A 22,394-nucleotide genomic window follows, 5' to 3' on the forward strand; every position below is an offset into this window, starting at 1 on the left:
ACACACATACAGATAATCTGGCCAATTCCCCCTTCTTCATAATCATAATTCACCAATAGCTTCATTGTATGATGGATCCAAATATCATCCTATCAGATTATTCTGTGATCCTACGTCACGTCACTCCCGACATCAGGTCACCAGCTGGGGGGTAACACTCAAATTGCTGGTGCATCCAAACACACGTCCTGTTATATACAGGTCCTGCTCAAAAAATGTGCATATTGTGATAAAGTTCATTATTTTCCATCATCTAATGTTAAAAATTTAACTAGATTCATTTCACACCAACTGAAGTAGTTCAAGCCTTTTATTGTTTTAATATTGACGATTTTGGCAAAAAAGTAAAGAAAAAACAAAAACCCCTACCTCAAAAAATTAGCATATGTCATCCGACCAAAAAAAATAAAGTGTTTTTAACACAAAAAAAGGTCAACCTTCAAATAATTATGTTCATTTATGCACTCAATACTTAGTCGGGAATCCTTTTGCAGAAATGACTGCTTCAATGCGGCGTGGCATGGAGGCAATCAGCCGGTGGCACCGCTGAGGTGTTGTGGAGGCCCAGGATGCTTCGATAGAGGCCTTAAGCCTATCCACAGTGTTGGGTCTAGTGTCTCTCAACTTCCTCTTCACAATATCCCACAGATTCTCCATGGGGTTCAGATCAGGAGAGTTGGCAGGTCAGTTGAGCACAGTAATACCATGGTCAGTAAACCATTTACCAGTGGTTTAGGCACTGTGAGCAGGTGCCAGGTCATCTCCATAAAGCTTTTCAGCATATGGAAGCATGAAGTGCTCCAAAATCTGATAACTAGCTGCATTTACCCTGCCCTTGCACGGTGACTCTGGATGTTTCTACTCCAGACTCAGTCCACTCCTTCCACAGCTCCCCCAAGGTCTGGAATCGGCCCTCCTCCACAATCTTCCTCAGGGTCAGGTCACCTCTTCTGGTTGTGCAGCGTTTTCTGCTACACTTTTTCCTTCCCACAGACGTCCCACTGAGGTGCCTTACAGTACTCTTGGAACACCCTATTCGATCAGAGATTTCGTTCTGTGTCTTACCCTCTTGCGGTTTTGAGTAATGAATCAGGCTGGGAGTTTTTAAAAGCCTCAGGAATCGTTTGCAGGTGTTTAGAGTTAATTTGTTGATTTAGATGATTCGGTTAGTAGCACGTTTAGAGTACCTTTTCGTGATATGCTAATTTTTTTTTACATTAGCTCATTTTCATGAGCTGTATGCCAAAATCATCAGTATTAAAACAATAAAACACCTGAAATATTTCAGTTGGTGTACAATGAATCTAAAATATATGAAAGTTTAATTTTTGTCATTACATTATGGAAAATAATGAACTGAATCGCAATATGCTATTTTTTTTAGAAGGACCTGTATATTAGGGTTAGGCTTATAGGGTTAGATATATATATTCAGCTGCACAAGATTGGTAAAACGTGATATGGGCGTTGAATTTTGCGATATTTTGCTATATTTAACGTGCCTAAAGAAATGACATTAATTATGACAATTATCTTGAGAAAAAAAAAGTATTTTTCATGCGGCAAAATAAATTGCCTCATGGTCTTCTTGGCTAATTAATTTTAATGTATAATGTAATATTCATTTTAATATTAATATATATATATATATATATATATATATATATATATATATATATATACGGATTCCCATTTTGACGGTGATAAACAGGACATTGTTTTTTTAAAGACGGATTAAGCATTAGCAGAAGTGGATTTTCATCAGTTTATGTAATCGTCTATACCCTGACATTGATGATTATTGTTTTGTTTGATGCAGGTACGTTTTCTGCTTGATTCGTGTATTTTACATCAGGCATGTTTTTGGTCAGCTAATGGGTCCTAATAGCCTGCCGCATGACATCACAACATAGACTACAAATGTAGATGCGCGCTGGCAGACGACTCCTGTCAGTGCTGCCTGTATTCTGCCCGTTTTTCTCAGAAAGAAAGTTGCTGGGTAAACACTGCTGCTATGGAACTTGCACAAATGACTCCAGACACTATGACCGTCCACATATGAAGTAACGGTACGCTAAATCACATTTCGGTTCAGTTTGTTTTTTTGGAAACTTCGGTTCGGTATATTTTTGGTACAGAAAACAGATTTTTTTTTTTTTAATATATATATATATATATTTATTTAGAAAAGATGACAAGTAAATGCTACATTTTTCGAAAAATAAATAAAAGCGAACCATTTGAGTGATAAGAAATGACACCAGAAAAAAATACAGTAACTTTAAAAAGTCTTTATGAAATTGTATACACTTTTTAGGCATTGAAATCTTTGAATGTTCAACAGCATATTGTAACGTTAAATGTGTTGTGGTCGGATTTGCGTGTTGCTGAGTTGTGACGTTTGCGAGGTTCATGAATGCATCGTACGGCAAGCGAGAGGAGCAGCGGAGAATAAAGACGAGTGCGAGCAGTTATACTTGGATTAATAAAAACGTGATAATTAAACTACGTCTGGCTGCGTGTTCCTGGAAGACGCTACAATATGATAAATCTCGCTATTTAAGTTTGATGTTTTTGGCTAAAAAGACTGCTTGCTTCCTCATCTAAGAAAGATTCACAGTCGGATGATTCCGTGCATTTTAGACATGCTAGCCGCAACATAGCCGCCGATCTCATGTAGCAATGTCGGCACACAAGTTTGGGACTTATCCATGTACCTTTCCCCATCGGCGATTTTAACAGGAAGGCCAGAATGTTCCCAAACAGGAGACCGCAGTGTACGGGGGAACCACATAATAGTGCATTATCTTTTCGAAAATTACATGTTTTTTTTTTTTGGCGGGGCGTGGATTTGAAATAGACGGGTCAAAATTTTGCGGTAGTTGGTCGCAGTTGGTAGTCTGAAACATTAACAGAAGCCCGTTTAAAATGATAGGCCGACCGGCCCCATAGGCTCTGGACATATATAGAGCTGGGCATTTTACTAAAAATTCTCGGTCCATTTATCGGTGCATAATTGTCGATTACATTTAATTTATTGGGCATTTCAATTAATTGTGGCACTTAAGCAAACATAATTTTTGTGATTACAAACCTTTAATGGCTTGTTTGCATTGGGCGCAAAGTATTGATGTCATTGTTGTTGTGCTTGAAAACAAAGTGATGTGCAACAGCTGCAGCAGTAAACAAGTGCACGCTAAAGAAACTGGTGGAAACAAACAGTCAAGGGAATGGAAACTAATTGATGCGCACGAGTGCACACACTTACACACACACATACACACAGCGATTGCTGTAATTAGTTTGTTTTAAAGGAACCAAATAACAGTGATTTGAGCGCCACCACATCCATAACAATTTGCCCCTGGAGGGACTGCACCGTTTGAACAGGATCTATTCAAACACTCGCGCATAATCGCGTATGTGCACACACACACACGCCCCCCCCCCCTGCCCCCTCCTCCACACACACACACACACACACACACGCGAGCACACACAAGCCACCATTGTGTGTTCTTGCGATCGGCAAGAGAGGGGCTGTCTCACATAATTATTATCCCTTATCATTAAGCAAGGTGAAGGCTTGGTTTGATAATGGATTGAAAGGGATGAGGGAGACATTTGTATCCAGATGTTAGGACCTGCCATCCAACATTCCTCTTGTCCATCTATCATCACTTTCTCTCTTGTCTGTATGCACAACTATTTGCGAGTAACGTGCAGTTAGAGCTCTGGAAAAAAAATTAAGAGACCAAAGCAAGATTAAGAAAAAGACAAATAAAAATGGGCTTTGTGGCCATTACTGCTTGCTGTGCGTGTGTCCCTCCAAAAGTCCTCCAAGCTGACCCTTTCAAATGAGTTCTAAAAAAGTTACTTTTTCCAGACATAATATGTGTGCAGTGTTTCTGACTGGCGCACTTTATGATGTCGTCTTTTGATTCCTTGTCCAGGAGGCCCCGATCGGGAACCCTCGGCTATTCTGTGGCGACCTGCCAAGAACGGCTGCATCTCCTGGACCCCCTCAAGGCAGAGGACAGACAAAATGTCAGCTGGACCCTCTACAGAGTGATGAGGAGACAAGCGATTGAGTGGGAAGGAGTCCAAAGTTGAAGACAAAAAGAGTGGCGGGTTGGGGGAAATGGAGCAGTAAGGGCCTGGCTAGGCCTTCATTTGGGGTTATAAATTTAATCTTAACATTATAGAGCTAATTAAGTTGACTTTTATTATATTTTTCTGTTAATCCCTAGAAGCAGATGGATGTGGTGCACTTAAGTCTGCTGTTGTGTTGTCAGTGGCTGGGACCTAATTTGTTTCTCTCACTCTGTGTACTTCATCCAGTGAAATAGTCTTTAGGGGTCAAAAGGCATTTTGTTGAGTCAAGTTAAATTTGTAAATTCTCAGTAGTATGATTTGTTTCAGATGTCCAATTAACATAGTAAGCAAAGTCCGTAAGGAGTAACTATGTGTAGTATCAACTATATCCTTCCATTCAATTTCTGCAACTCTACTCTTCATCTAGGGTACATCTTAGACTGGTCCCTATAGGGCAACTATAAATGACAATGACAACGCATAATGTCACAGCTGTTACAAAAGTGAGAGTGGCATCCAAAGATGTGAAAACATGTCTAATGGCAGTTTACATCTGCTATGATAATGGTACTATCGTTCTTGAAACCTTCTGCTTAGCACAGCAGACCTTACGCAGATCTCATAGCTCTTACAATCTCCAACTGATATAAGTAAAAACACAACTTTGGCCGTTCCACAAGGTGAATATATATTTGCCTTGTGAAATAATAGAGTAGCTTTAATGCGTCCAAATAAAGTAACATGGGTTTGTTTTCTCATCCCAAGCCAAAAAAGATTTTTTAAAAAAACAGCAGGTAACTTAGAATTAGCAGCAAGAGGAAGTGTGTAATTAGATGAGTTGTCATTCATCTGAAATCGAATGCATAATTCAAACAGCATTAGAAAGGAATGAACGAGCTCTCGAAACAGCATCCTACACTGCAATTATGTTCCGCGCATCTCCTAATGGCTGTGAGGACTCAGTCTAAATGTGTTCATCTGTGGAATTTTAGCCATGGTTCACCTCACTCGGTCTCTGTCACGCAGCACAAACACACAAGCTCACAAAGGCGGCAAGAGAGAGTAGAGGGACGTCAAGTGGACCGAGAAAATGCTCTCACCGGACTGTTCTGCAACTTTTACCAGAATGTTTTTACCTTTTTATAATGTGATGGTGCCCTCTTAATTATGCAGAATACCTCGCACGCCATACAAATACCATAACTTTAAATGTGTAAACTAAACATTCGAAAGAAATGTTTCAAAAAAATCTGGTCACTTTAAATTAATTTGACAAACTTGCAAACGAAATCTTTTGGTGAATTGACATTTGTATCGAGTGTTCGTTGAGCGACATCCTGTGGTTACTGGCAGTTACTACATCTGAGAAAGGGAGACTCACTCGTTAGCGAACTAAAAAAGGCACCACAATTAAAGAGATTGAGTGATATGGAGAAAAAAAGTTTTCTAAACTCACCCCAACAACACACTAATCTCGTCAAAGTTACAGACCAAAAAATAAAGCAAAAGTTGTAGACAAGTTGTAGAATTTGCAAACGAAATCTTTTGGTGAATTGACATTTGTATCGAGTGTTCGTTGAGCGACATCCTGTGGTTACTGGCAGTTACTACATCTGAGAAAGGGAGACTGTCACTCGTTAGCGAACTAAAAAAGGCACCACAATTAAAGAGATTGAGTGATATGGAGAAAAAAAGTTTTCTAAACTCACCCCAACAACACACTAATCTCGTCAAAGTTACAGACCAAAAAATAAAGCAAAAGTTGTAGACATTGGTAGAACTTGCAATTAACTCAAGTCAACCTAATTTACACTCTAGATGTAAGTATTCTTCTCTTTTGATGTCGATTCTGACGGGTTGTCCCATTTCTCCCAGTCCATCATGCTCAATTTTCAAGCGGCCTCTGTACAGTATAATGCGGTTTGGACTTGGAGTCACTGTTATGATGAGCTTTCCTCATTGAGTTTGTCATTTTGAATTAAAATTGTGCATAGAATTGACTACTATATGGTGATTCATTGGCTGGCTTATCCCAACAATTTTGGAAACCACCCTTGTCCTTTAAACCACGGAGTGGGGTGGAGATGAAGAGATGGACAGCAAGAGACGGAAAACAAGAAACAATAATGCAGGATTACATTTGAATACGATGGAGTGAATAGCACACTTTAGAACTGTGTTCAAATTTTGTATTCGATTTTAAAGGCAAAAGATCTGGTCAAAAGAGGCCATTTATTCCTTGTAGTTTTTAGCATATTTGATTCGCACTCCATACTAGTAGAGGGCGGTAATGGTCCTTTAACGTTATTTTCCCACCATTGTTTAAACACCACAAGAAGAAGAAAAAGCAGGAAGTATCTCGTGTTGGATCTGACGAAGAAATAAGCGTCCATTTCCTGGTGTTCTTTTTGTTGTTGTTTGTTTAATTCGATTGTTTCACTCATGTAGACATGCGACCAGGCTGCGGACGTTAACTGACGATCTTGTTTACCTCAATTTCTTAGCGTGTCATATGCATCTAATATCGGACCTTACAGATTCCGGTTATGGTTATGTGTGTTCTGGTTCTGTTCTGATGGCGGTTGTGCCGAGTGCTGGCTTGTCATGACGTGCACTCGAGCCTGATAACTGGCCAGCACCGTTGCCCGCCGTTATGGAGGAGCGAAAGTTGAAGAGAAAGAGCCCAAGGACCCCCACGACCCCAGCGGTGGCGGCTACGATAACAGAGGCAGCCCAGACTCCCACTAGCGGTTCTGGTCGCAAACACAGTGCTTCCACCGGGGGAAAACATGTCGGCTGCATCCACGGCACGGGCCCTCATTCCAGCCAGAAGAGCAAGAATAGAAGGTAGCAGCACCATGTGCTCACCATGTAATACTTTGATTTCAAGGTGTCAACTGGATTGTAGTTCAGGGGCCACATTTAATTTTGTATGTGCCTGGTTTATTTCCATGACACGGCATGGAAAGATCCCAGCTTTGAAAATGAATGAACATTACACTAAACACAATACATGTACATAAAAAGTTTAACACTGTATTTACTAGGAATGGGCGAGCACCTATACCACGTATAAGTATAAGGACGATAAGGGTCATATTTCAAGGTATCAAGTTTCCTTGAGGCTGCCGATAGCAACCACTGATACTTAAACCCCCCAAAATCTGACAATTGAGTAAGTCTTCCTCGGCAGTAGTTGGCGCTATACTGTGGCAGTTGGACACAGATGAAAGATCATCTGGGTCAAAAAGGGTCACAATTTTTTATCATGGTGTTTAATGAAAAGTTATGTATCAAAAGTACTAGAAGTATCGGTACTCTGTACCATTGAGTACTCAAAAGGAAAATACTGGTACTCATATCGGTCTCAAGAAAAAGTAGTATCGAGCATCCTTTAGATTTAGTGAACTTTACAATACATTAAGAACCATAATATTTCTTAAGCCTCATGCAAAATCCTTTTTTTAAACTCCAGAACTATGCAATCTTGTTATACTTAATCATTAAATCCTAGAATGCTGAACACTACGAATAACTGAAGTATTGCCACTGTAGCCAATTTTTGCATGGGGGCTGTATGCTTGACCTGCCTGCTTTAATGCTGTAATTTTTTTTTTTCCAGGGGAGTTCGTGACAAAGCAAAGTATCAAATGGTTTCCGGTGTTCGCCCCAGCCCAAATCAGAACCAGGCTGCACCCATCATCCAGCACTCGTTCTTGACTGATGTCTCTGACGTGCAGGAGATGGAAAATGGACTTCTCAGCCTTCTCAACGACTTCCACTCAGGGAAACTGCAAGCGTTTGGTGAGCTGACCTAAGGAGTTGCACTGCATGACTCAAGTGACACAATTCTATTTTTTTTTTTTTTTTTTTTTTTTTCAAGTGGCACAAATCAGACATGGCAGGATTAAGATAAAATAAAATCTGATATACATATTAAAAATATAACAAAAACAGTATGTCATCATAATGGAATCATGCCTCTTCAGCTAGTTCTCCACCCCTGGTCAATGTTTACAAATCTCATTTAGTGCCCTGTTGCCGATATGGGGCTCGTGAAAATCTTTCTTCGTCCTCAAATGAAAAATACTTTTTTCTTGGTTTGTTCATCTGCATTTTGGAAGTCTGCATGTGTAATGGACAAGTTAAAAGACAAAAAAAAGCTAAAAGATGTAGGCACAAAAATGTCATTATGACATGCATTACAAATCCAGCCTCAAGTATTTTCCTCGGAACAGCGAGTTATACGAAAGAATTTACGAGCGTTTCTTTTGTCTTGTCTTGCTCAGGTAATGAGTGTTCCATTGGACAGATGGAGCATGTTCGGGAGATGCAGGAGAAGTTGGCCCGCTTGCACTTTGACCTGTACGGCGAGGAAGATGAGATGCAAGAGGACCAGAGAAAAACAGCCCGGGACACCAACATGGACAAGTTGCTTCTGAATGTAAGCAAAACCTTGGACATTTCACAGTTCTGTACAAAAAGTCTTGGAGCACCGCTCGCATTGTTGTTTGAAGGAACTTTTTCTTCACTAGTAATCTTGATAAACAGTGCCCTCCATAATTATTGACACCCTTGGTTAAGCTGTGTGAAAAGCCTTACAATCAAATATTTGTTTTTTTACATTGCAGTAGCATCCTTTCATACTGAAAATAGTAGAAATGGTTCACCAGACACAAAATGTAGCTCCTCCCATGCCCATCTTGGTCCCCAGACCTCAACCCCTTGAAAACCAACAGATAGTTGGCTTGTCATATGCTTATAGTTGTGAAAAAAAAACAAAAGAGAAGCTAATTATAATTTTCATTTTCAGCTGGAGGAGTTGAGTTCATCGATGTATCCTTGTTGGCGCCTGCACGACCTCACGTGAGATGTGACCTCATGCTTATTGTTGAGTTAGAGGAATTCCTATGTGCTTGTGTTCTCCCTGAACTTGCCTTACCAGCCAGAAACTGAATCTGACCGACAGCCAGGAGGTTCCCAGGTCTGCCAGCGTGTGACTGCCTGTCCGCCAGTCTTTGCAGGAAACCTGCTTGTCGCCCATGAGAGGCGAATGAGGGTGCTGCCAATCTAATCGTACTAAACACCAAGATCCTCGTAGTTTAGGCACTAATATTTACCATTTTGTCTGATGTCACCAGCATCTATTTGCTGTTACAGACAAAGTGCTCCATTCTAACCAAAGTGATTTGAATGAACTTCACAACAGATTGTTTGGCTGCAAATTATTTTATAGCACTTTGTTGCACTTTATATTATCAGACCAATCAGCATATAATCAAACAGATTAATCAAAGTGTGGTTATCATGCGAAAAAAAATGTTTAACCACTTTCAACATCAAGATGAGCTATTTTGTGTCCGTATATGTTCTCCCTGTTTGGCTGCAAGCAGCCCCAGTAACCCAAATATTGACTTCACAATCATGCCTTAATTTCTTATGCAGTGATTTAAGCTTTATTGCTTTAAATGAATTGTCTACTTCTCCACATGCTAATTGTAATAATTAATCACCTGCTGCTTTGACTGTCAGTCAGTTAACTTTGGGGATGTATTATCTTTACAGCTTGAACTGTGAAAAAAAAACAAACATATGCTGATGTTTTTAAATAAATAAATGTGAATCACAAATTTCCTCAAACATTCTGCATCATTTCTGTAATTTCTCTTCAAAAGGAAATTCAACTAGCTTTACTTTGTGGGAGTACAATCCAGTGCGTGGATTGCTAACCAGTGTTGCATGAGAGACCATCAGGTATGTGGCTGGGAATGATCGTTTTATTTAATTGGCCTATTATATTGACAACAAATAATGCATCCACATTTTGGTGGATTTCTGTTTTAGGGCGTGTGTGACATGTTTTCTAATGTAAATAAATACATGCCTTGGCTCAATGTAGTCTGGGAAACATTTAGTGTACAGTACGTACTGCATTTGAATTTGAATTTTCATTAGACGTTCACCAAGCGCCATCTTGTTCTGTTAACATGAAACTACACCATCTAGGATTAAACGAATTAGAAAATTGCTCGAATTAGAAATTTGCTCACACGACCACAATGGGTTTGACATGCAAGCAAAAATAGTGGCTGAAACAAATAAACATGGCTGACGGGCTTTTCGTACCAGCAATGTGAAGATGCCGGCCGAAGAGGGCGATGTGTTTAGGTGCGAAGGAATGTGTTGATGCGTATCCATGGCGACCCGGAGCCACACGTTACTTGCATATGTTGACGATACTTAGTAATTGAGTGCCAAGTCAGGATTCCACGTGGCTTTTTAAAGAAATCATCCATGGAGAAGAAGACGAAGCTCGACTCAAGCGCTCGGTTCAGTTGCTGGACTCCGTTGAGCAATCGCACAGAGAACATGCAGGTCAGATTAACAGCAACACGACACAAAAAAGATTTGCACACATATGCAAATACAGAACGTGAACCAATTTTACAGAAGTTGTTGATGTGTCTTTATATAATCGGCACCTACATTATAATTTATTTTGGTTTCAAGAACAGCAGTACCATGCAGTGATCATGTTAGTTGTCTGTAGCTCAGTCTCTAGTTTTGTCATTTAAATTTCAAATAATCTTTGCTTGGTGAATTCTTAATGTTTTGCATGGTTTTCAGTCATAGTGTCACTCAAACCAACGCAACCCTGTTCGAATGATCAGAAATGACAAGTTTTAGTTTTTTTTTAAATATAATTACTGCATAACTACGTTGCAAAAATAAAACTATAGCACTACGTTGCAACAATGTACACTAAAAGCTAGTGTTTGAGTACATTTAACTATATAATTGTCAAGATTTTATTCAGCAAACAAAATAGCTCATAAAATGTGTATAGTTGAGATAATGTCAGTCACTTCTGAAATTATATATTAATTACAGTATACCGGTATATATGCTCTTTTTTAAAAGACTGATTCTTCCTCCACACTCCCCGCCCCTCATCCCACACCCCCGCCAATTCACTGATGTTTGGAGCTCATGAAATACACAACAGTGCCAGTGCTGATGATTTTGTTCCCCAACAGTTATTTGAAGAGAGGATCAACCTAGTGCTGCACTGGTTTGATCTATGGACTGACCGACAGAGGAAACGCATGCTGCATTCTGTGCTCACACGGTGCACCAAGCCTCAGCTCAGGTGAAGCCCTTTGGTTTCCTCCTGTAAAATGCGCATATCAGAACTCTGTCCACTGAGGTGTGTCCGTCTCTTGAGCAGGTACTGTAGAGATCTGCTGACCGAAATTCTTCCAATGACTCAAGTGGATTTCACAGCAGCGTTGCCTCGCTTCCTGTCACTTTACATCATGTCCTTCCTGTCCCCTTTGGATCTCTGCTCCGCCGCCCAAGTCAGCTGGCACTGGAGAGTTCTGTCTGAACAGGTGGGAAGGTCATAAGGTCAACAATTGTATACAGCATAACATGTGCAGTGAGTCGAATCATTTTGTCTTAAATAAACCATAGGACTGTCTCTGGGCTGGGCGCTGCGTACGACAAGGTTGGTTTCTTCCGTACACACCTGGAGAAAAGGAGTTTGGCGCTTGGAAGAACCACTTCATCGCCTGCATCAACACACTGGACAGGCTGACTCCTCATGAGGCAGCACAACAGTACTTGACACTCAGCCAACCTTATGATGGGGAGGAGGAGGAAGAAGAAGAAGAGAGACTGAAAGAGAGAATAATCAGGCAGATGATCAGAGCAAAGATTCACGAGGAGAAGAGTGAGTGAAAGCGGTGAAGAGTGAAGTAAAAACAAACAAAAAAAGTAGCCTAATAAATATAACATATGTTGATTTTCCTCCTTTTTTTCAGTAATAGCATTGAAAACCAGAAAAGCCTGGAGTGGCAGCACAAAGTTGGGTGCAGCAGGCGGTAGCATCCAGAGCCGAGCAAGCACCCTTGGGACAATATTCAGGACCTCTGGACCTCCTGACTTGAGTGTGAGCGCAAGCAGCGGTCTGAGCACGGAACGGAATGCGGAGCACAGCTCCGGCAGGTCAGAAACGGATCTAACCACATTCGGAAAGCATAATACGCAACGCTCAATATAAATTAAACGTGAACACTACCCTTAAAAAGGTACAGTAAGCTTGCAGTTCTCAGTGAAGACAAAAAACATTTACTTTTTGTTTTAAGAATTTTGATGATTAAACTCATCTGTGGTTGAATTCGAGCGAATGAATTTTAAAAAGATTATGGTCACTGGTGAGCTGCCGCCTTTCCCAGCTGACTTTGGGCGGGAGACGGTCACCAGTCAATCGCAGAGCTCATATACACACAACCTGTAACACTCCCGTTCACACCAATGGACAATTTAGAGTCTTCAGTAACCTAACATACAGCGCATGTTTTTGCCGGAGTACCCAACAAACTCCACACAGAAAAGGAGCTGTGATTTGAATCCAGAACCTCCGAACTGCGAGGCAGACATGCTAACCATTGCGCAAAGTGCTGTAAAAATCACAATATGAGTTACATTTGGGTGTAGTACAAATGTAATTTGCAATCAATGGCTCCCATTTCTGTGAATACTTTGTAGCGTAGTATACCATTCAAAGTATTGTTCCTCAAAGGAAAGAAGGAACCCAATCTGTTGGATTGTACTCCTCATTTATGACAAACACCACAAAGAGCGACTTCATGCTTTTAGATAAGCAGCAATGTGACCTCGTGGACAGTTCAAACATTGCGGGAGCAAGTTGACAAAGCACTGTCCCGTTCCAGCATGACTGTGCCCCCAGTGCGCAAAGTTCAAGTTGATCATTCCTCAATTTTGTAACTGTTAATAAGCGCAGGTGCTGTTTGAAATTTTCTGAGCAGAGCAATTGGACCCTTGTCTAAATACGTCTCCAGCCCTGCGCCACCACACCTCTCCAGCATCTACAGCCATTCTGCAAACAGCTTGCTGCTGGTCTCCGATAAAATCCCTGCTTACGAGGTGATCCACCAGCCTCAAAAAGACATGACTACAACATGGTGGGGAAAACCGCCGTAGCAGTCAGCCACTGTCATTTTCTGCCTGTGTTTCATGTAGCTGGTGCTGAGCGGCGCCAAGGCAGACGTGATTGTGCTCCTCTATGACCACCAAGCGACCCTCTCGGCTCTGTCGTCCCAGGTGGAGGGGGCCGTTTCTGGCCGCACGTTTAAAAGGCTTGGCCTGTTAGCACCAGGAGGAACGGAAGAAATCCACCTCTTTCACAGTGAGAATTCGTTTAACATTTGAAAACCCAGAGGAGACTAATGAACAACATTTAGTTCATCGAGTGGTTTAAAGGGGAAGTCAACACTCCCCAAAATCTTTGCAATAATATGTTCAGTGCGCCTTCACTAGTCTAAACATGGCATTCTGATTAATATTGCGTTTGTGTAGTACGAGTTAAGTAGCAAAATCCACCCGTTTTTAGCCATCTCCGGGGGCGGCCATTTTGTCATTTTCTGTCAACTGTAAATGACATCACAACTGCTCAGGGCTCAGGTAACAACCAATCACAGCCCACCTGTTTTTTAAGCTGATTTATGATTGGTTGTTACCTGAGCCCTGAGCAACCGTGATGCCATTTTCAGTTGACAGAAGTGACAAAATGGCCGCCCTGTGAGATGTACAGAAACAAGTGGATTTTACTGCTTAACTCATATTCCACATAATATTAACCAGAATGCCGTGTTTAGACTAGTGGGACTGCATATATCTTATTCTTGTAGAGAACATTTTTGGGTTGACTTTCACTTTAAATCCTGTACCATGATGAGCTTTTGAGGCTTATGTTATTTCTTTGTTTTCATGTGATCAACATTCATACGTTAATATTTTGTTCCTGCAGACAGCTGCTTATCAGACAGAACCATCCTCACTCCAGCCCACCGAGATTTCTGGGGAAAACTGTCCATCCTGGTGGTCCCGGCCGAGCAAGGCGGTGGGATCGACATTTTCTCTCCATGCGCGGCATCGAGTGGGTGATCTGCAATTTCTCACTGTGACTCAGAAGCAGTTCTGGGGCTCAACCGCTCATCTCTCTCAGCCTCAGGTGTGGCGCTCATGCAGAAGCTGGCGGCTCTGACGGGTCTGAAGATTTGGGCTCCGATGGGTCTTGCCACTGGTAGTTTTCAAAATAGTGAGTCCTGTAGTCTTAGAGTGTAATTCAGATCATATTCCATTCAAGAATGAACTCAACCCAGTTGTTTGTGACCCATCTTTAGTCCTTAGCGATTGGTCTGATGGTAGTATCGGTGCCCTCGGGCTCTCCAACCCGCAACCAGGAGGCCCGGCGCTGAACTACATTAGTGAGCCAGTCCTGCTGGGCTGGTGCAGACAGGCGCAGTGGATGGAGGAAGCACTGGGGGAGATGAAAAACTGTCTGGAGTTCCGGCTTCAGCAGCTTGGCCTTCAAGCCCGGGCCAGAGCCCTGGGTGGGTGTCACACTCCTCGCCGGCTTGTGGGAACTCCGCGTCTCGTAAACTCTGGTCACTCTACAGGTCATTCTCTGTGGGAGAGCGTGCGTCTTGAGGATCTGTGTTTGCCCGAAGACCTGAGTCTGGCACTTACTGAGGGACTCACTGCTCTCAGCAAACAGGCAGAGGTAAACAGGACTAGTTGCTGTTCAGTTCAATGATCGTAAAACCAGCAGGGGGGACAGATCTTAACGGGGTTTGACAGAGCGGGCCGAAAACTTGATTAAAATCCTTCTCGACCTCTTCTTTTTTATGAAAAAATGATTCGCGATTAGTCTACATCTCATTGTGGAGTCGTACAGTCGATTAATTGACTAGTCTTGCATCTTCAGACGAGACCATTGGAGTTTCTCGCTACCTTCCTGACAAAATGGAGTGATGAGAAGGAGACGAGAGAGGAAAACCAAATGCGCAATGTCACTGCCGCGTCGGGGCTTCCTCAGGTGTGATGTGCCGTGCATTTGATCTCCCTGTGCCAGAGGTCAGCCGCGTCTTCACCTTTGCTCGCTTCTTCTTTCAGACACAGCTGGACTGGAGAGGTGTGGTTGCCAGAGAGTTGCAACTCAGTGAGGTTTTGTACATCAGCAGACTGAGCGCCATTGTGAAGGTGTGTCCTCTTATGAACCCGATGATTGTGGATAAGAGCGTCACTTCACGAGTCTTTCATCTATTTATTGTGTCCGTGAAAATACTACAGAGTGTTTTTCATTACTTAGCAATTTGCATTCTGGGTTGCACCGACACATGGTTGCTTATTTAATGGCTGAACTTACGCTGCTAGGTGGGTGCGTTGATGTACTATTGTTATGCGCCATACTTCATTGGTTGGTTTTCCTCTGACCTCCTCTGTGCTCAAGGCATACCAGGAACCTCTCACAGCAGCCCTCAATTCCAACAGAGCCATTCTCAGCTTTGCAGACATGCTTGTCATTCTGAGCCCCGTTGAAAAAATATTGGACCTCAACAGGTACACACAACCCGCACACTCAGCTTGATTTCGATTTTTTTTTTATTTTTTTTTTTATCGTCTCTGTGAACATTTCCCGCCTGTTTGTTGGTCACAGGGAGTTCAAGGCAGATTTAGATGCCAGACTGCAGCAGTGGGGGGCAGAGCAGTGTGTTGGCGACGTGTGCTTGAAACTGTGCACACAGCTCAGAGTGTACACAAACTACCTCAACAACTACACGACCGCTCTCGGTACCATTGACAAGGTAACGACCGCGAGCTGTAATACAAGAACTTTACAACGTATTCTACACTGAGCTATTTATTAACAGCTGTGTTGGCTTTCTCATACGCCGGATGGGGTAACTGAAATATTAGAAACAGCTCAGTGTGATGCTGTGCAGTTCTATACCACTGTTAACTACACCCACGATGATAAATAAATAAACAGTTTGTGAAATTAGCAGCGCTTCGTTATAATTATCAAGGCAGGGTTTCTGTATTGTTTGTTGCCACAGTACTACATGTGGATGTTTTGTATGTATGCCAATCAGTGCAGGGATACAAAGCCAGCATTCCGAGCGTTCCTGAAGAGAACAGACAGAACTCTGGCAACACACATGCTGAGGTAAACCCGCTTGTGCTCTGTTGAACTGCGATGTTCACACACATCTTATGTGTGGATGTGGGTTTGTGCTCATGTGCGCGCCTGCTACCTAAGTTTACAAGAGCTACTGCTGTGTCCGGTGTGGAGAATCCAAGAGTACACAACGCTGCTGCAAGCTCTGACTTTGCACACGCATGCCAGTCACCCTGATCACACTCAAGTCTCCTCCGCCCTCAACACGTTGCAGCGATACACACAGTTCATCCAAAAGGTCGGACGTCAAACACGCAGTGAGTATTGTTGTCATCAAACTGAATGAAAGCAATGTTTTGTCTCATTTCAGCTAAAACGCAACTGTGAAAGAGACCGGCTATTGGAGGAAACCCAGCAGATGATCCGAGGCTGTCCGGTAGAACGATATTTGCTTCTCTTGTTGACAACACACAAGCAGTTTAAAGTGTTTGTTTGTGGCTGCATGCAGAATCTCAGAGAGGGAAACCGGCAGCTGATAACCAGTCAGGATGCTGATTTGCTACACAGCCCCAATGAACACATTCCAGAGTCTCTCAGGTGGCCATTTCATAGAAAGTTCCAAATGGTGTATATACATGTGTATATATATACATGTGTATATATATATACATGTGTGTGTGTGTATATATATTACAAATATGTATATATATATATATATATATATATATATGTATATATATATATATATATATATATATATATATATATATATATTTGTATATATATATATATTTGTATATATATATATATATATATATTTGTATATATATATATATATATATATATATATGTATATATATATTTATATATTTGTATATATATATTTATATATTTGTATATATATATTTATATATTTGTATATATATATTTATATATTTGTATATATATATTTATATATATTTATATATATGTATATATATGTATATATATATATATATATATGTATATATATATATATATGTATATGTTCGTGTGTGTATGTATGTATACAGTATATGTATACACTCATGGAGGAATACAATTTGTGTCAATACTGCCAATGATGGAGATGTTAACATCACAACTTTGAAGTTACGTGTGGATCATGTTTGATTAGGATCTACGAGCATGTGGCGGATGTCAGCCTCTTCCTGTTCACTGATGTTTTGATGTTGACACAGAAGCAAAAGCAACATACACCTTTCACACTAGTGCATAGGAGCACACACACTTTCCTTGCCTGTGTGGCGCTTGCCAGTCTGACCGTGAGGAAGATCACACACTCGCGCTGTAAGTGTTCACACACAGACGCAATTTTCTCATACTCAATGTTGCTGCTCATGCGCTGTGCTTCACCTCTTTCACGTATTTCCATAGACGTGAAGCACGCCTTCATCTTGGAGGGTCCCTCTCGCTCGTGGGTTTGTGCCACAGAGCGAGGCCAGGAGATGGATCACTTCCTGTGTGTGCTGAGCAGTGCCATGCAAACAACTCTGACATCCAAATGATCAGCAGCAGGGCAGAAGGAGGTTTGGGCAACAAGTTGGACCTCTGTCAAAATGTTTAGGATGTATCACGATTCCTTTTTTAATATACAACCTTACAGTGCATCCAGAAGGTTTTTAGACCATATTTTTTCCACATTTTGTTAAGTTATGAATGCTTTTCCCCCCCCTTAAAATTTACATGAATTTGTTTTGCATTTTTATTAAAGTGACCGTGTGTGGAATGTTTAGATTTTTCAAATTCATTCATTTTCAAAGTGGTAGGCTTGCAACATGCGGTCTAGCACGTGCTTCAAAATGCACACACTTCAAGCTTAGGTCGATGCATTCTATTAGTTCAACACTAGATGGCACTAAATTCTACACATTGGGCCTTGATGAATTCATCTTTTAATGTAAATATTCATAGCCCTTGCTGAATGTACAGTATTCCCTTTTAGACGAAGTCTGTTACATAAAATGTGGATAATGTGGGGGGCTCTGAATATTAATAGGAACCACTTTGTTTTGTTATATGCCAATCCTGACGCAGAATGTATGATCAAAATGAATTTGAGACGTGTGTGTTCCGATATAAAAGGTCTTTATTGAACCAAGAGGGAGGGAAAGAAAAACTGTTAGGAAGTGTGATGCAGTTACATTTTATCATCGGTTTATTACATGTAGTATATTATTATGGACACTTGTCACAAAAAAAAGTTAGTCTCCGGTCATTATTTAATCATTTTTTTAATTGATAAAAAAAAATCAATACAAATACACAACATACAGCTTTATCAAGTAGCCTTCCTTTTACACTTCGCCAGGGGTTACAGTGATGTGGACATGATGAGAACTCAACTCAAGCAGCTACTACAAAGTACGTCTAATACAAGGTGACCTCCTGAAGCTCATATTATCATTCATCTCCTATTTGTTCATGACATGAGACTAGAGTCTGCGGTTGGCGAGGTTTGGATTGTTGTTGTTGGTTCTGTGTGCTGCAGACGCGTGCACAGCCTGATCTTTGCCCCCGCTTAGCGGACTGTGCAGTGGCTGGCTCCTAATCTGCAGCGCCCCGTTGCCGATTGTCCCTTTTACAGACGTGTAGCCCTTTGGTTTTGGGATCCGAGTCGGCCCTGGGCGTCGGAATGATTCTTGAGGTATCTGAAAGAACGCAGAGAGGAGACAAAAGTGATTTGAGATTAGTGTACCACAAGCAGCTCAAGAAACGTTGCAGTTGGTTTGGTTGAAGACCACACAAAAAAAATGACCTCTAGGTGGAGCCAAACACATTTAATAAGTTCCACAAAACACTTCCCTTGTAGACGTTGCAGATACACTCCATGCATGGGTGTAGTTGTCTTTATGTGGTGTCAATCACTAGTTAATTTTTGATATGAAGCAAGTCAGAAAATGGGCAAAAATGTTGAGCAGGTTTCCTAAGTCAGCTGATGTCCATGATTTTTATTTGGCTTAACACACAAAGATAATGAGGACTAACTAAATCAGATTCACATTTGAGAGGCTGAAATTGAAGGATGGAGATTTTTAAAATAATAATAGTACATTTGGTTGAACTCTTTCTTAACCTCTTTTTCATTTTGTGCGCAGTCACGCTGCTGGAAAGAACAACTGCATGTTTTACATTGAATTGGGAAGACTTTCAACCAAAGTTTGACAGTTTGGTTATTTAGTACTTAATGTGAGAAATCAAAGTGTGCCTGACCATAGTTTACATTGTAAACTAGTGTACATTGACATTGTAAATTTCAGTGCTGAAACCAGAATATGTGTCAATAATTGATTTATGGCATTCTCTTCTCTTCTTTGGCATATCATTGCTGCAACAGGAGCTCAGCTTCCTCTTGCTGTTTGTTCCCATAGCAACCAAACAGAAGCTTTGTTTTGGTGCTTGTGCAGGAGAGCGGTCTCATTCATGGCGTCTGCATGCCCGCTTGCATGTGATGCGGTATGTTTGGACTAAGCCCCTAGACCAGTGTTGTCATACTTTTAGTGTGCCTTCTGGTCGCCATGGTTGCGGTCATCCGTTCTGGAAATTTAGGAAGTTTCACTGCAGCTGTTGAGAAACGTTCGTGTATTCGATTCAGAGTGAATCATAGACAGCGGATCCAGCTGCTCAGTTTTCTCAGGCCTTGAACTAATGAATAGCATCTTGTTCAGGATGCATCATATCTTCCTGCCCAGACCTACTAATGGATCCAGTTTCTTCAGCTGTGACTCTTACTATAGCATGTGTTCAATTTAATGTCGGATTTAATCATGGCCTTACTCTCGCATGGGTACGGGTTGATTAACTCCCTTATTGTTTTGTATTTTCTCATAACGATATAGCTGTTATGCCAAATACTTTGTGTCAATTTCACATATTGTATGCTTTAAATGGGAAAATTGTAATCCTTCCTCTGCCAAAGAACTTGTTTTTACTTACTCACATGCCAATTTCTACATTAAAGCACTTATGTAATGTAGATGAATGAATGTTACAAAATCCGTATTGCAACAGCCACACCCCATCCCTTGTCATCCTTTGTACTCTGGCATTCGGTGTAGTTTGAATTCATACACGGCCCATTACCAATAAGGTTGCCTGCTCATCATCTTGGTGGATGCGATTCATGTCCAAAGGATGGAGCACCATTTTTACCAAAGTGAGCATACAGTTTGGACTAGAAGTATTTAGACAGACTTTTGTTTTCATAGTACATTGCATTTGCAGTACTTTGCAAAAAAAAAAAAAAAGCCTGGGTTATGGAGCCCATTAACATCACAAAATTCTGAGGTTCCTCCCTCGGGATGCTTTGCTATTGGGTTGAGATCAGGTCAGGTCACTAACTTTGGCCATCGAAGAATATTCAATTCGTGTCTTGAGTCTTGAAAAAAAGTCTTGAGTTCCTTCTTGCTGTAACTTACAAGACAATGAAAAAATAGACGATTACATTGATTACACAGATGGAAGAAAATAGGCTTCCGACTATGCTTAGTCAAACTATTTTTTAAAGTTTCCGTCTATCGTTTATCGCCTATAAAATGGGCATTTCTTCATAGGTGGACCAGTACGTCACATAGTCGAAATGCCCAGCTCTGCAAATTGCAGTACAATTTTACTTACAACTAGGCCTGCACAATATATCGAAAAAATTCAGATACCCAAATAGTTCAACATTATCTAGGGTAATTACAATTAATTAGCTAAGAATGCATTGAGCTTGCTTATTTTGCTGCATAAAAAAATCTTTCATTAGATAATGAAAATGTAATTTCTTTAAGAAGAATAATCTCGCTATCGCTATCTTCAACAACCATATCGTATATCGCAAGTTTTTCCAATACCATGTAGCCCTACTTACAACCATGTCAAATGTCCAGGTAGGTTTGAGATCCCTCCTCAAAAGTGGCGATAGTTGCTGAATTAAATGACTGGATACGATATATTTTTGAAAAACTTTTCAAATTAAAGTTTACACTTTAATCAAATCTCGTATGATTGATTTCAAATGCATGGTTGAGGTATACAAAGTACAAAGGCAAAATCCAAAAAGCTTGATCATTCATTGTCCATCGGTCATCCTACCGGTCCCAACTACTCCAAGTTGTTGCGTTGCTTCGTTAGTTTAGGTTTTAGGCATTTCTTTGTTATGGTAGAGACTTCAGTTTTATGAATTTGAATATTCAATGACATGAAAAATGTGAGTAAAAAAGTTATAATTATGAATGTAATAATCACTGAAAATGTGGGTGCATTTGCAACCCCAACAATGGGGGAAAAAATGTTATCTGCACATGCTGCAGAAATCAACTTAAAGAACAAACTTTTTTTTTTTATTACACACAACCAAAACATGCTGCATTCAGTGAATAAATGAGGCGGGTGAGCATGGATGACAAACTAGAACAACTTTAATTCTCAGGAACAAACTCAGACGTATGATAATAGGACATGTAGTGTACATCGGTGTAAAACAGTGTAAATTGCAACACGTACGTGCACTCTGATTAGTCCAATCTGAGTCAAAATCAAATGGGACCGAGCAAAGCAAAGCAACCACAGTCAAAAGCTCAAGTCTTAAGACAACTAGCTCTGGGTCAAGGAAGACACGTACGTGTAAATGGATCAGGGTCGGGGGTTTTATGGAATCACTTGGGTGAAGGGATGGAAGTCGAGGGTGGCGAAGGGTGTCATAAGGGTCAGTCATAAACATTACTTACTGTAATCTGTGATGGCCGTTGGGTTTGGGTGGCGTTGGGCTTAATCATGATGCTACTAGTGACTTTGCTCTTGCTTTTGAGTGTTGCAGTGCTGCCGTTAGTGATGGTCTGCTCCTGCAGTCCTGGTGAGTTGACACTCTGAACGAAGGGGCTCCCTAAGTGAATGTGGATTTTGTTGTCCTCTGTGGTGATGATGTTTGGCCCGGAGCTGTTGGACCTCTGCACCTGCCAGCCGTTCTGGCGCTCGGGGGTCACACGGAAGATGGCGTGCCCTCCGGCTATCTCCACCGGCTCAGCTGAGACGTTGCGGTCAGGGGTGCCCGTTATGACGGAAACAATTTGGATTGGGGACGTGGCTCTGTCGGGGGTCAGAGAGCTGCAAGAGTCAGGGGTCAGGGCTCTGGGGTATGTAGCCATGGTGAGAGGAGAGAGCACCCTATCTGGTGAGCAAGCCCTGTCTGATATTGGGGAACCCCTGCATTTCGCATTTGGGGAAATGGCAGTGTTCTGGATGATGGTAATTCTCTGTTTGGGCGGGCCTCCGCTTGTGGGTATGATGG

General features: G+C 41.3%; 3 protein-coding genes across 11 annotated transcripts in view; 2 read left to right on the forward strand and 1 right to left on the reverse strand.

Annotated features, from left to right (window-relative positions):
- The first annotated feature begins 6,411 nt into the window (after window positions 1–6,411).
- ccdc28a (coiled-coil domain containing 28A) lies at window positions 6,412–9,737 on the forward strand. Its single transcript, XM_086040411.1, has 5 exons — window positions 6,412–6,942; window positions 7,718–7,899; window positions 8,385–8,539; window positions 8,909–8,931; window positions 9,041–9,737. The coding sequence occupies exons 1-5, from the start codon at window positions 6,749–6,751 to the stop codon at window positions 9,093–9,095; spliced, it is 609 nt and encodes a 202-aa protein (XP_085896537.1). The 5' UTR covers window positions 6,412–6,748; the 3' UTR covers window positions 9,096–9,737.
- A 573-nt stretch (window positions 9,738–10,310) lies between these two features.
- ect2l (epithelial cell transforming 2 like) overlaps window positions 10,311–22,394 on the forward strand; it is a 29,069-nt gene continuing 16,985 nt past the window's right edge. Inside the window, exons 1-21 of one of the 7 annotated variants that reach the window (XR_015088119.1) lie at window positions 10,311–10,470; window positions 11,133–11,245; window positions 11,324–11,486; window positions 11,569–11,827; window positions 11,919–12,102; window positions 12,927–13,044; window positions 13,141–13,306; window positions 13,928–14,056; window positions 14,126–14,218; window positions 14,304–14,513; window positions 14,580–14,683; window positions 14,888–14,998; window positions 15,076–15,162; window positions 15,413–15,522; window positions 15,620–15,767; window positions 16,056–16,129; window positions 16,223–16,379; window positions 16,452–16,517; window positions 16,590–16,678; window positions 17,302–17,410; window positions 17,498–17,646. Coding sequence is in view for 4 of the 7 variants with exons in the window: in XM_086040453.1 (XP_085896579.1) it covers window positions 10,390–10,470; window positions 11,133–11,245; window positions 11,324–11,486; window positions 11,569–11,827; window positions 11,919–12,102; window positions 12,927–13,044; window positions 13,141–13,306; window positions 13,928–14,056; window positions 14,126–14,218; window positions 14,304–14,513; window positions 14,580–14,683; window positions 14,888–14,998; window positions 15,076–15,162; window positions 15,413–15,522; window positions 15,620–15,767; window positions 16,056–16,129; window positions 16,223–16,379; window positions 16,452–16,678; window positions 17,238–17,410; window positions 17,498–17,628 (2,838 nt within the window). In the remaining 3 variants the exon portion in view is untranslated. Of the gene's footprint in view, window positions 10,471–11,132; window positions 11,246–11,323; window positions 11,487–11,568; window positions 11,828–11,918; window positions 12,103–12,926; window positions 13,045–13,140; window positions 13,307–13,927; window positions 14,057–14,125; window positions 14,219–14,303; window positions 14,514–14,579; window positions 14,684–14,887; window positions 14,999–15,075; window positions 15,163–15,412; window positions 15,523–15,619; window positions 15,768–16,055; window positions 16,130–16,222; window positions 16,380–16,451; window positions 16,679–17,237; window positions 17,411–17,497; window positions 21,087–22,394 lie in introns of those variants that run through there. The other 6 variants (XM_086040476.1, XR_015088112.1, XR_015088118.1 and 3 more) reach the window with 6 other exon arrangements.
- filip1l (filamin A interacting protein 1-like) overlaps window positions 18,190–22,394 on the reverse strand; it is a 35,429-nt gene continuing 31,224 nt past the window's right edge. For all 3 annotated transcript variants that reach the window (XM_086040433.1, XM_086040424.1, XM_086040441.1), the window contains exons 5-6: window positions 21,835–22,394; window positions 18,190–18,771 (exon numbers count right to left, since the gene is read on the reverse strand). The exon at window positions 21,835–22,394 is cut by the window's right edge and continues 2,177 nt beyond it. In XM_086040433.1, the coding sequence (XP_085896559.1) occupies window positions 18,556–18,771; window positions 21,835–22,394 (776 nt within the window). In that variant the 3' untranslated portion in view covers window positions 18,190–18,555. The remainder of the gene's footprint in view (window positions 18,772–21,834) is intronic.

This window comes from Filicampus tigris, chromosome 1 (assembly GCF_054856515.1).
Source record: "Filicampus tigris isolate MCC_2025a chromosome 1, RoL_Ftig_1.0, whole genome shotgun sequence".
In the NCBI taxonomy this organism is placed as follows: Eukaryota; Metazoa; Chordata; class Actinopteri; order Syngnathiformes; family Syngnathidae; genus Filicampus; species Filicampus tigris.